General features: G+C 45.9%; 1 protein-coding gene across 2 annotated transcripts in view; it reads left to right on the top strand.

Annotated features, from left to right (window-relative positions):
- SND1 (staphylococcal nuclease and tudor domain containing 1) overlaps positions 1–13,385 on the top strand; it is a 392,960-nt gene that overhangs the window by 50,591 nt on the left and 328,984 nt on the right. For both annotated transcript variants that reach the window (XM_047762976.1, XM_047762975.1), the window contains exon 10: positions 8,464–8,577. In XM_047762976.1, coding sequence (XP_047618932.1) covers positions 8,464–8,577 — 114 coding nt within the window. The remainder of the gene's footprint in view (positions 1–8,463; positions 8,578–13,385) is intronic.

Below are 13,385 nucleotides of genomic sequence, written 5' to 3'. Positions count from 1 at the left end.
CCTGGACACAGCAGTGACCCAAGCCACAGCAGGCAATGCTGGATCCTTAACTGCTAGGTCACCAGGGAACTCCTTCCAGTCTCTGTAGTTCTTAGGACTATATCCTCAGTTAATATTCAGGGTTTACTTCGTAAATGCTAATCACTTCCAGGCTTTAAAGCATATTATGACTGCTTTTCGTTTCCTGCATGATGTTTGGTTTTCCCTGGAGTTAATAATTTTTAAAACTTAAGTATGTATGTTTTACGTACTTACTAATTCAACCCCCAGATTCTACCTGTCTGAATCTCTTCTCAAGACGTTGATTTAGACTGTCGTTTTTATTGTTCTCAGTATTACTGTCTGAGAGTTCCTTGGTGACTCAAGTGGGTTAAGGATCCGGCATCATCATTGCTGTGGTTTGGGTCACTGCTGCGGCACAGGTTCAGTCCCTGGCCCGGGAGTATCTTGCATGCTGTGGATGCAGCAACAAAACCAAACAAAGAAAACCCCACTACTTTTCAGGAGGCTTGTGACTTACCAGTCTGGATTAGTTCTCCCCCCCCCCACCCCAGTTATAAAGCTGTCATGTTTGGATTTCTTCAGCATTATTCTGAGATTTTCTCTGCCTCATTCCTGGGTTGATACTTATATCTGCTAGATCTTATGGCTTCTTTATGATTTTCGACTTTATTTTGGTGGTACATTTTCTGTAGTTTCATGGGAAAAGAGTGCTTGGTAGGTAAATATTTTTGAGCCCTTTCACGTCTGTTCTATAATTATGCTTGTTAGGTAGGTATACAATTTTGTGTTTAAACTCATTTTTCTCTAGAATTATGAAGGCATTGCTCTACTGTCATTTGCCTATTAGAGATTTCTTTGGTTTTCTTGTTTTTTTAGCAGTCTGAAACCATTCTGATTCCTCATTCTTATGATGTTTTCTTTCTTTCTGTAAGCTCTTAGCAAATCCTTCTTTTTTTAGCTCAATGAATTTTATTACATTTATAGTTGCACAATGATCATCACAACCCAAGCAAATCCTTCTTTATTCTGAAATTTCACAGTGATGAGCTTTGCTTATCCATGTGTGAGCATGTTGTGGCTTAATTTTTAGTCCTTTATGTGTGGGGATTTCAACTGTTGTGTTGTTGACTTCCATCTAGTTTCTCTGCTTTCTGTTTTTCCTAGAACTCCTATTTGGATGTTTGACTTCATGGACTGGTCTTCTAATTTTTTATTCCTATTTTCCATCTTTTTGTCTTTTCTTCTTTCTAGTTATCTTTATATTTACCTCTGAGCCCCTCTATTGGATACTTTATGATATTACCTTTTAATTTCTACAAGCTTTTTTTTTTTCCTCTGAATGTTTCTCTTGTTATTATTTAAAAAAATAACATGTCGTACTTCAGACATAAATATCATCTTTTAGTTTTTTTGAGAAATGAATAATTTTTTGAAGATTTTCTTCTCCCTGCATAGTTGGTGTTCTCTGGGTTGTTTTTAATTCTCTTTGCTCATTTTGAGCCCTTATTTTCCATATTAGAGGCTTTCCTCAGATAGCTGCTGATGCCTTGGTTGTCTCTCTCAAAGAATAAGGTCTGGTCCACACTGGTTTAGAAGCAGTGAAGTCCTCAGTATGGGGTTTAGGGTGTACATCCTGAAGTCCAGGGACTTCTTCCATGATTTTTATACCAGTCCTATTTTGGGGCCTTATTTTCACCCCCTCTTATCCCCTCTCGAGAGTCCTGATTTGATAGTTTCTTAGTCTTGGTGGGTGGGGCCAGCCTGCTGTGTAAGTCAGACCGGCTGTTTTGTTTTCTCACCACTAGCTCAGATTTAGCTTTTGTGGGTCTGTGGAGTCAGTTACCACTCATCCTTCTGCTTTCCAGCCTGCAAAGTTTTGTTGCTATATTCTCTTCTCCCGTTATCTTTGTCCTTTTGGGCTCTTGGCAACTCCCCCCCAACCCCCCACCCACGGCCAAAACAAAACCAAAACCATCTCCCCAAGCCCTTTGTTTTTGTGTAGAGGTAGGGTAACAAAGTACATATTTGAACTTGCTTTATGTTCATAATGTTCTCTTGTAAGCCTGCATCATAATTTTCTTAACTAAACCCCGATAGGTCATTAATCATGTCGTTTTATCATTTGTCCATCATTTAGAAGATGGCACTCTTTTCCTTAGGAGTATTCTGGAGCACATTTGCTCCTTAGGAATGTTAAGTTCATTTTCTAATATGTCGTAGAGCAGCCCTTGACCAGCTTTTTCTTAAAGGGCAATGTAGTAAATATTTGGGGCTTTCTGGGCTCTATAGACTCTTTGCGACTACTCAGTTCTGCTACTGGAGCAAGAAAACAGCTCTGGCGTGGCTGTGTTCCAGTAAAACTTTACTTATAAGAGTAGGCGGTGGGCCCTTGGCCACAGTTTTCAAACCCTGTTACAGAACACCGGATGTCAGCATTAAGGAAAAATGTAAAAGGAAAAATGGCCTGTTTTTCTTTTCACAAGCTAGAACCCAGCTGCAGTTTGGTAGTCAGGTTGCCTGATTTAAAACTTTTGTTAATGCCAAACTACTTTTTCATGGAAACCTAAAAAGGTTAGTGCCCTGGGCCTTCCTGGACATAGTCTTGACAGTTCACTTTTCTCTGAAGGATTCTGCTCTGAGGCTGGTGTGACTGTAAGGCCTGAACAAATAGTGGCTCTCTCTTTTCAGCGGTCACTCTGTCTCCTAGGAATTAATTGTACATTAATTAATTAGTCATAGCCCGAAAAGCCTGCAAATGATGACCTATGAACTCTTTAAGCAGAGGCCTCCTGGACCCCCTGGGTGACTTCTGGAACCGATGGCATGCTGTAGATTGGGGTGTTGGCCAAGAGTCTCACTTCCGAGAAATTTGAAACTCAGCAAAGTGTTCTCTTGATATGTGGGGCACCGAAAGACTGATTGCCTTTCTCTGCTTCAGCAGCTTCTCATCCTAGGGAGGGAAATGCCAGGGAGGGCTCTCCTTGTCTCTCCGGGTTAGCGGAGAGCATGTTCACTTCACAGCGATTAGCTGAGCCTGCTTGAGACTTTTGTGCCTGTCGCGGCTTGCCAGTTTCCTGCCTGCGTTTCCTGTGGCGTTTTAGCTGATCTGTGCTGTTTGTAGCCATATGGTCCCCGGAGCACGTGGCTTGGCTCCCCGTCCCTGCTGCTGGATGCTTGGGCCTTGCAGACTTCAGAGACCTAGTGACACTTGGGGGTGGGGAGTAGGGGTGGAGTCTTCTCACTGCCCTGCCTGGTTGGAGGCCTCTCCCTCCGTTGTCTGTATGGATTGATTGCTTAAACCCTCAAAGCCCCGTTGCAAGAAGAATGACAAATGGTTCCTGTTCTCAAGGAGCTTACCCTCTAGGGCTTGTCTGGGAGATTACCCTAAGTAGTTAACTCTGTGGTATTTGTTGTTCAGGTTCTGTTTTGGAGCTCAGGTTATAAACTACCCGTGGATACAGCGGATCCTAGTACTTAACTTGGTTTGGTTTGGCCCTGATTATTTTTTGCCATGCAAAAATGTCATAGCTTTGAATGGAGTTCATTGTCATGTCTCTCCGAGATGGATTTTAAGCAAGGATACTGCTTAATATTTTTGGCTAGACTTTTAGATTCCCATTTGGTAATATGGAGAGAACAAAAACCACCAGCTACTTCCTCGACCTTTTGTCCTTCGGCTTTCGGATGAAAAGGAAGTTCTGGGGATGGTCTGTCTGGGAAGGTGACCCCTCCTACACCAAAAAGAGGTCAAGACTTGGTTTTGTAGCTTAAGTTAGCAAACTCAATTGCTGATAAGAAAATGGTTGAATTAGAACAGCTTTGTAAAAAACATTTACCTAGCTTTTGAAATGGACTTGATTTTTTGAAACAGTAGGCTTACAGAAAAATGGGTAGACCAGCATCCCCACGTTATTCCCGCCCCCAGCTTCCCGTTATTATCTGACATGATTGTGGCACATTGATTATAAGAAGTATACCAGTATTGATATGTTATTGTCAACTAAAGTCTATACTTTAGTCAGATTTCCTTAGTTTTTGTCTAATGGCCCTTTTCTGTTCAGAATTCTCATCCTCAATAGCATGCTAAATTTAGTTGTCATATCTTGTTAGGCGCCTCTTGGGTTTGGTGGTTTCTCAGGCTTTCTTTGTTTTTGATGACCTTGACAGTTGTGAGGGACCGGGTCGGCTATTCTGTGGGCTGCCCCTCTTTGGGAATATGATGCTTGGTTTCCTCTTAAGTACCTATTACAGTGTCCAGGTTGCTTTGCTGGTACTTAGGTGCCCAGAGGTATTCGCAGCAGGAAATTGCGCTTCATATTGTGGGAGGACACAGGGTGGCAGCTGCCCTTTTCTGGGGGTGGGGAAGGGATCTATGCAGTGAGCTCAGGCCGACACGTAACAGGGTGGGGTACTGCTTGTTCCCCCCCGCTTTGGTGTCCCTTCTCTAGTGTTCCCAGGATTGGCTTGGGAGAATAGACCTGGCCTATAGCCTTGGGAAGCAGGAGAGGTCCTGAGAAGTCCTGGGTCCAGAGAGTAGGAAGGCTGTTTGCTGTCCCATGTCCAGTGGCCCCAGCAAGGATGCTTGCAGGTGGTCCCTAGAGGCCCGTCTGGGCTGGTGTCCTTTTTGCTCTCTCTGGTACTGAGAGCTTGGGCAGCTTTGCAAGAACTGGTAATTGTACCTGGGGCTCTAGGTCAGGAGGCCACATTGCAGGCTCTTTTTGCTGGTTTCATACCTACCGCGGGGTTTTAAGAAGCTGAGTGGCAGCAGCTTCGCGTCCAGTGGCTGCACCGTGCAAGGCTCTGCACAGGGGGAGTGTGGCAGGAGGCCAGAGCGAGGGATGGATGTCCCTTGCCCCTGACAGCACTCTGCCATTCTCCTGACTTGTGGCAGCCCTGAGCCTGCACTTGTCATCATTAAGCCACTCATTTTTCCTTTTACAATTGGGCTCCAGGAAATGGGGAGGGAATTGGATTTAGGGTGAATACAGCGAGTGACTTTTTTTCTGTGTGGATTTCTGCTCCTGGAGTGGGCAGTAGGCTAGGGTGTGTGTGTGTGTGTGTGTGTGTGTGTGTGTGTTGACAGTAGCTTGTAGAGAGGGTGAGTGTGTGTGTGTGTGTGTGTTGACAGGAGCTTGTAGAGAGGGTGAGTGTGTGTGTGTGTGTGTGTTGACAGGAGCTTGTAGAGAGGGTGAGTGTGTGTGTGTGTGTGTGTGTGTGTGTTGACAGGAACTTGTGGAGAGGGTGAGGGTGAGTGTGTGTGTGTGTGTGTGTTGACAGGAGCTTGTGGAGAGGGTGAGGGTGAGTGTGTGTGTGTGTGTGTGTGTTGACAGGAGCTTGTGGAGAGGGTGAGGGTGAGTGTGTGTGTGTGTGTTGACAGGAGCTTGTAGAGAGGGTGAGTGACGATGTGAGCATACTCCGAATGGCCCTGATGAAAAGCACCATCAGAAATATCACTGTTGGAAACATGGTCTGTGACGGAGCTGACGAGCCGGCTTTGGATAGTAATCCACTCTGCATTTTACTTACTGCACAGTGTGTGGCCATAACTACTCTTTTATTGCTTCTTCCATGTCTCTGCCCAGGAGCTGCCTGTTCTCTGGACAATAATGACAGTTTACAGAGAAATAAACCATCATAAGGCCCACTTGCATCCTCACATCCAGACACGCACACCCGCACCCCTTCACCAGAAAGGCAGGCTCGTTCAGCTGGCAGCGTCCACGTGCTCAGCTCCTGAAGAGGAGGTTTCTAATCGGGGAGATGCGATGCCGAGGAGAGAGCGTCTGCCTCCGAGGCCTGAGATTTATGGCTCCAAGAAGCCATTCGCTGCTGCTGCTGGGGCCACTCACACATTATAAGGGGTGACGAATGGCAGTAACTTGTCACCGGGGCGTGCTTAGGTCTTCATGTTCTGTAATCAGGGGGTGAAGGTGCGAGCACTATGATACTTCCCCGGGTTTATTTCTCTCTGGGCATGACGAGGGGGTGGGTAGAGCCTGCCTTGATGTTTTCTGGGGTCTTGATTACAGGATGCTCCCCTATGTTTTTGGCAGTTGACAACTTCCTAAGAGTTAGTTTTGGAATGAGAGGAAAGTGTAACTTGTCCATCATCGAGCCTTGGGAAACTCTGCGATGTGTGTGAATTTGAGATGCCTGGCGATTACCAGATCCCTTGGGCAGTGGTCCATACTTCTGAGGGAGGGGCAGTGTTGATTGGCTGTCCTAGTTGGGGCATTGCGGAATGAGGGGTTTGAAGGTGGGCTAACAGTAGAGCACACATCCTCTCCCCAATGTTCTGTCATCCATTTTATAATATTTTAATTTTCATACAAATGTGGGGTTTTGAAGGACAGGGAAGTCATTAGCTTGGGTCCGTTGGCCAAACCACTATTGCTATCTTTAGGGAATAGGAGGGAGATTCCATTCTGATGGGCATTTTTACTCAGCATTAATGTGTCTAGGTGGCAATGGGAACAGGATGTACCCTTTTAGTGACTGAGGCTGTATTTTTGATTGTACCTTCTTGGCTGTTTTTAAGTTCTACTCTTAAAATGGTCGGGCTGGTATAAGGGGCTCTTTGATGTGGAGGACCCTGTACACTCTGGCACCTAGGAAATCAATCATCCTTGACCTTGACTTGGGCCTTGTGTGACCACAGATGGTGCTTTTGATTTACCCTTGGACGTCACTCAGGCTTTTCTGGCCAGATGAGTTTTCGGTTCTAGGTTTTAGTGTTAGCCTCTTTGTGATTCTCAAATCTGTGAAAAAGGTTATTGCAGTATGGCTGTGGTTATTTGAGACTGGTTTTTTTGCTGGGTCCAGGTTTGCAAGTTAGTCTTATGCATAGTTGAAAATTAAAAATAAGTACCCCTGCTCCTAATCGACACAGCTCTTAGACCGTTTCCTCTGTTTTTGGTCCCTGGCCTGTGTTTCTCTACACTGCTTCCATTACTCGCGGTGTTAAAACCCCAGGATATCGTCCCATCCACCAGCGGTAATCAGCCATCCATGGACTTACAGCTTGATTCCAGCTGTCATTTTTCTTTTTGCCTTCATTCTGTTTGATGGCACTTTCCTCCTGCCATTTCCTGTCATGTATAATTTCTCACTTGATCTTGCTTTTTGCTCCGTCTTCACGTTGTCCCTTAAGTCACTCTTAACTCTTTTCTGTGTGTGGTTGGCTGGTTCTCTGGAAAAGATAGAGAACAGCCATTTTTGCAAGAGCCTGCAAATAAATGGGTATATTCTGTTTTAAAAAGTTGTGAAGCCTTCCAAGGAATAGTTAGTGAAGGCTCTTTTAGGACACTTCTCAGTGTGAGACCCACCATGGCAAAGGAGAGGCTAGGTCCTTTTGTTTCCCATATAAAAGAGGAGGGAAATTTGGCAAGTCTCCCTCACTGTGGCACCTGACCCTGTAGTTTGTTCAGCTACCTGTTTGCTCCTGATGGGGTCTTGATTGAAGCAGGGAAGAGTTGGTTTTGATTGTGCAGATGAAGTGGATGCTGGCAGTGTTTTGTAGTCAATAGCTACCTTATAGCAAAGTGTTACTTGCAAAAAACAAACAAACAGAAAACAACCCAACCAGCCTGTAACAACAGGCTCTGAATATATTTGGGTGAATTGTGGACTGCTGGCTGAATTATGAATTCCTGTTATAACCCTGATGTCCCAGTCTGATTTCAATGGAATTTTATTCTGTTCACATTGGTGAAGTGTTCTAATAACCTCCACAGAGGAATATTTGTGCTTTTGCCCTTGGAGTAGATGTCCTTGTAAGTCAGCCGAGATTGAGCTTGGGGTCCAGTGTTAGTGATTGGGGTTCCGAAACAGAGATGCTCGTAGTAGCGCTCGGAAAAGGTGGCTTTCAAAGTAGCTGAACTAATGTCTTGGCAATTGAATGTTTCTGCCTGAGATTAGCAGCAGAGCGTCTCCTTTCCCACGCTGAGATGACAATTCTTTTTGCCTGACTCTTGCCTTTGATTTTTCTGCTCTCTGTCGGGGCGTCCTATTTTGGTTCTTTCTCATCTAGTGCTGGTACCTTCTTCTAATCCAGCCTTTGCCTCTTTTCCTAGAATCACATTGAGATAGGCATTTTGATTTTGGCTTAGAACCTGTTTCAAGGAAAATCTTCAATAGCACGTAGAGACTGGATTGCCAGTTTGTAAGCTTTGTAGTTAACCACATATCTTGGTTAGGGCAAAAGATGAAAAAGCTAGAGCATGTTTGTGAATGATCCAGATCCTGCCCCATTGAGAAATCATCGTGTCTTTGGCGACTGATAATTACCGGATCGTTTTCTCCAACATTGTTATACCGTAGAGAATGAACGTGGGTCTACCCCCGACGGCTCTTAATCTCGCTCTTCGTCCTGTGACTAGTGTGCCCTGCTCCTTAGCATGTGTGCTGCGAGATTTTGGACCATTGACCCCCATTTAAGCGTTTTTGCCTTCTCGCCCACAGGTGATGCAGGTGCTGAATGCTGATGCCATTGTGGTGAAGCTGAACTCCGGAGACTACAAGACCATCCACCTGTCCAGCATCCGACCTCCGAGGCTGGAGGGGGAGAATACACAGGTGGGGCCAGAAAAGCAGCAGAGCCTCTTTTCCAAAGCCAGAGGGGAGGAGCTGGAGCATTAGATGTGGCGCCTGGGTGGGAGGATGTTCAAGTGTAGATCACTCGGTATTATTTCCGAATGATGTGCAGCCTCGCTACCACTGGGCAGGTCTCAGTTTCTCTTGAACGACCCTCGCCTCTCTCCTTCATTTTGGTTGGGCCTCACGGCCGTTCCTCCCTCAGGGGCTTGAGAGGAGTTCGGGTTGGCATATGTTAGGCAGGGAACGAGACTTGTTTATGGACAAGATCTTAGTCCCTGAGAATCAGGAGAGGGGAAGATGTGCGTCTCACATGCCTGGTAGATAGTAAGGCCTGTTGGGCTGGTCACTTTGATTTGGTCCGTGTGTTTTTGCTCTAGGAGATGGACCTTGGCACATATGTTCTCTGGGGTCAGCCACGCATCCTTTCTAAGTGGTAACTAGAATTACCGGTTGCACGGTGTTGTGCTGCTTTGTTGGATCTTTTGGAGGCGTGAGTGTGCCTAGCCGGTGTGTACAATTCCGGTCTGTCAGCTCGGAGAAATTCTGCTTAGGATGAAAACTGCAGGCAGTCCTGTTTTACATTTTGTGGTCATTTTCTTTGCGTTGTTAGACATTGTAAGAGGTTAGGGAGAGGGATTGAGGTTGAACTGTTTTGTTTGGCTGTCTTGGTTTTTATGGCCATTTTCCCAGCTCCTGTGTCTGCCTTGGGATGACTGAAGGGTGTGACTCTGTTGACTGGTTATAGAACTGGGTCCTCAGTGAGAGCGGGTGCCAGGGGCGAATTCAACAGTGTGGTTGAAGTTAGTGCTGTGTCATTTTGTAATGTATCCCTTTTGTAGTTCTAAAGACTTGAAGTTTGCTTTTCTGATGTTGTGCACGTGCACATAGCTTGGTGCATTCACGAGTTGAGATTCAGGCCCTGTTTTCATTTGTGTGAGAGTTTATAGACAGCCCATAGAGTGAAAGAAAAATATTGTGATTGTCTTTTGAATCAGATCGTGCATAAGAAACCCATGCAGGATGGGTTCTTTAATGTCTGGCCAATCAGTTCTCACACACACACACACACTCTCCCCCCCGCCACCACCCCCGCCCCGATTCCTTCCTTTTTCCCCATAGAGGAGGCAATTTAGTGCAGCAAACAGTATTGTGGTAAGGTTGAGAATTTAAATGCATGAAAACCTAGAAATGCCAAAATAAGATTCCGTCAGTAACTGTAGCTCTGCCTCATTGCACAGAGTAAATATGCATCTCCAGTTTTATCAGTATTGGGAGTAGTCCACAATTCTGCATCTGCGCCATGCAGTTGGCATTAAGGTTCCCACAGCAACCACAACTTTGAAGTTCTTGAACGTTAATTTTTGTGCCTGCATCATCAGCCAAAGCATTATGTGCACGTAGACTGAGTAGCTGAATTTTAAACAGTTTTTAGGGGGTGTGGGGAGTTACAGCTTAGGTAAGATGGTAGCAGGTTTTCTGGAATAAGAACTAAACTACCACCAAGAAGTTTTAGTTTTTCTGGGATCCTTTGGCACTCCTCAGGGGGTAAAGGATGGATTTCCCTTAGCCTCGTGGACGACGGAAAGTTGATGGAATAGATTTCCTAGTTTAGGCAGGATTGTGTTTGTAAATTTCTTGTTCTCTACCAAGGTAAGTTATCTTTTTTTTTTTTTTTTGTCTTTCTATGGCTGCACCCATGGCATACGGAGGTTTCCAGGGTAGGGGTTGAATTGGAGCTACAGCTGCCAGCCTACGCCAGAGCCAAAGCAATGCCAGATCTGAGCCGCATTTGTGACCTACACCACAGCTCACAGCTACACCGGATCCTTAACCCACTGAGCAAGGCCAGGGATTGAACCCACAACCTCAAGGTTCCTAGTCGGATTTGTTTCCACTGTGCCACGCTGGGAACTCCTCTCTTATTTTTTAAACTTCTGTTCACTCCTGAGATCTTACTCCATTTTAAGAAAGTTCTAAGTAAGGCTCAGCTCTAAAAGTCAACATAGGGCTTTGCAGTGAAATGAAGAATGATTTCCTTTATTTTTTCATCAAATTCATTGGGAAGCTTTTAATGAGGGTCACTTAGGCAATTAGTAAAATACATTTTGAGTCCAGTGATGGAAGGTGCCATGAAGAACCCTGCCATAGCGGGTACGAGGGAAGTCTCCTAGGAGCAACTGGTATACCTCTTGAGTACTCATGATGAGAAGTTAGCAGATGGGAGCCGGGGCGCTCTAGGCCAACACTGCCCAGTGGATGTGTAATGCGGGCCACAAACATGAGCTATATGTGTTATTTAAAATTGTCTAGTAGCTATATTTTAAAGAACATTAATTTTAATGCGGTTGATTTGACCTACTATATCCAAAGCAGTATCGTTTCAACATTTAAGAAATAGAAAGTTAATGAGATATTTTATTTTTACTATGTCCTGGAAATGTGGTGTATATTTTATACTTGGAACATATCTCAGTTCGTCCTGGCACGTTTCTAGGGCTCAGTAGCCACATGTGTGTAGTGGCTGCTGTAATGGATAGCACAGGTTTAGTGATTAAAGTTCGTCATGATTGATAAATATTTCCCAGGTACCCACTCTGTACCAGGTGCTCTGCTGGGGATGTAGTGGGGAACAACCCTTCGTGGAATTCCTCTCATGGACCTTTAAAAGCTGGTAGACCAAATACCTAAATAATCGTATTTATGTTATGTGTTAGGAACAGAAAGGTCAGAGTCTCTAAGAGCGCATCATCTGGGAAGTCTTCTTGAGGAAGTGACGTTTAAGGCCTGAAGGCTGGGTTAGGAGTTAGCTGGGTACAAAGTAGGGAGAAGACGATTTCTGACCACGACAGTAGCAATGACAAGAATCAGGTGAGATTGGAAATAGGGCCTGGATGGCTGCTGTGGCTGGAGGGCGAGGGGTCTGATGACCATGTGGTTCAAAATACAGGCAGGGCCAGATCATGCATTTTCTGTGCATGTTTCTGGGTGCTTATGACGAGAGGGAGAACATTGGGCATGTGGTGAACCGCGAGGAACTCTATGACTGGAACGGAGACCAGTTAATGTCACAGTGCCAGGGAGTAGTGAGTGATGGGTTTGAGAGTTAGGCAAGGGCTGTGCGTTGAAAACGTGTGCGCCATGCTTTTTAAGATTTTTGTCTTAAAGACTTTTAAACTAGCAGCGGCGCCTTTGGATTTGCATGTGTCTCTGTTGGTGGCTTGCATTTATAAAACATGAAAGTACTTGGCATTTATAAGAGAAGCTCCTGCCAGATGAAAACTGATCGGTAGCAGGGAGTTCTGGTTTTGTCTTTGGTCAGCCTCACCTGGGGGTGAAAGGGGAGGGGCGTGAGAATGTGCGTGTTGCCCTGGCAGCCTCTGTTGTTGGAGGAGCCAGGAGTTCTTACCTTTCTCCTTGGGGCCGTCCCCCTGGGACTCACAGTGGGTGGAGATTCTGCTCTCTGTATATCTGAAAGAGGTTTACAGTATAGGTGTAGGAAGAGAAATCACCCAGGGATCCCAGAGGGGCTATAACTATATGTATGGAATGACCAGGCCAGTGGGAGGCCCCTTGCAGTCTTTCCCCAGTGTTCTTGACTCTATCCCAGCCGTGGCTGTACTTCAAGGGGAGTCTAGTCAAGGCCTCAAGGCATGGGTGGGGTCAGAACCGCTGTTAGCCCACATTGCACATGAGAGTAGGGGGCCCCGCCCTTCAGGCAGCCTCAGGTCAGGGCACATGGCTGGGCAAGGAGAGTGGAGGCTCTGACTCTGTCCCCTTGTGCTGGGCACAGGGCATGCAAGACTGCGTGGCTGCCCTAGTGAGAGCAGGGCTGGTAGAATCGCCAAAGAAAACGTCCAGAGTGTGTCTGGGGATGGCGGGATGGGGGAATGGGCTTAGCGTTGCAGAAACTAAAGGGTGCCTGACAGCTGTCTGGAGATGACAGATGGACCTTGCAGGGTGTCGAAGGAAGCCCTCAGGAGAGTGAGTGCCTTCTCGCCTCTTTGGGGGCATTTTTGAGGAGGAGGGTGTTAGCGGCCTTGAAATGGAAAGATACCGCAGCAGTATTGGAGCTTGATCTGAACAGAAGAACAGAGCGGGATAAGGTGCAGATTAAGGAACTGGAGGAGGAGATGAAGAGGGGACGTCTCCGCCGGAGCTTCCTCAAGGGCAAGCAGGTGGCTTACGGTGACTCTTGCTGTGGCTGCGCGGTCCCGGATGTTGACCCAATGGGGCTTGCCCTTCAGGTAAGAATGAGGAGGCGCTTTTACTGTCTGTCTTCCCCATGCCCATAAAACCCTAACAACATGACGTCACCTAATAGAGATCTTCTGAAACATCTATGTTTCGTGGGGATAGTAGGACAAATTGGATTTTCCTTATTTTATATACAGAGACAAATTCACTTCTATTCAATTATACACGAAGGCAAGGAGGTTTTGCCCGAGGCTAACGGTGTACTTCCACTCCCCTCTTTTGGTTACTTTCTAATTGTAGCTAGAGGAAGGGCTCTGGACAGAATTGTGTGATCAAAGGAACTGTTTTCATTCCAGGTAGCTCCTTTCTGGTGGTTCCCAGGAATTCATGAGTAGCCACTGCTCCCAGATTTTCGTTGGAGTTGGGTTTGTTGTTGGGATGTGTGACGGAGTTAGAAGCTAGAGTATGTTGTGTTTCCCTCAGAAGGATTACAGTTGGCTGTCCGATGCTCTTTTTTGTTTCTGTGGCACCAAGCTTTGGGATTAGTCAGGGTGAATCCAGTGTCCACGCTTTAGAGATGCAGCTCCTTCAGG

This window comes from Phacochoerus africanus, chromosome 16 (assembly GCF_016906955.1).
Source record: "Phacochoerus africanus isolate WHEZ1 chromosome 16, ROS_Pafr_v1, whole genome shotgun sequence".
In the NCBI taxonomy this organism is placed as follows: Eukaryota; Metazoa; Chordata; class Mammalia; order Artiodactyla; family Suidae; genus Phacochoerus; species Phacochoerus africanus.
This window is presented reverse-complemented; position numbering and strand designations above follow the sequence as displayed.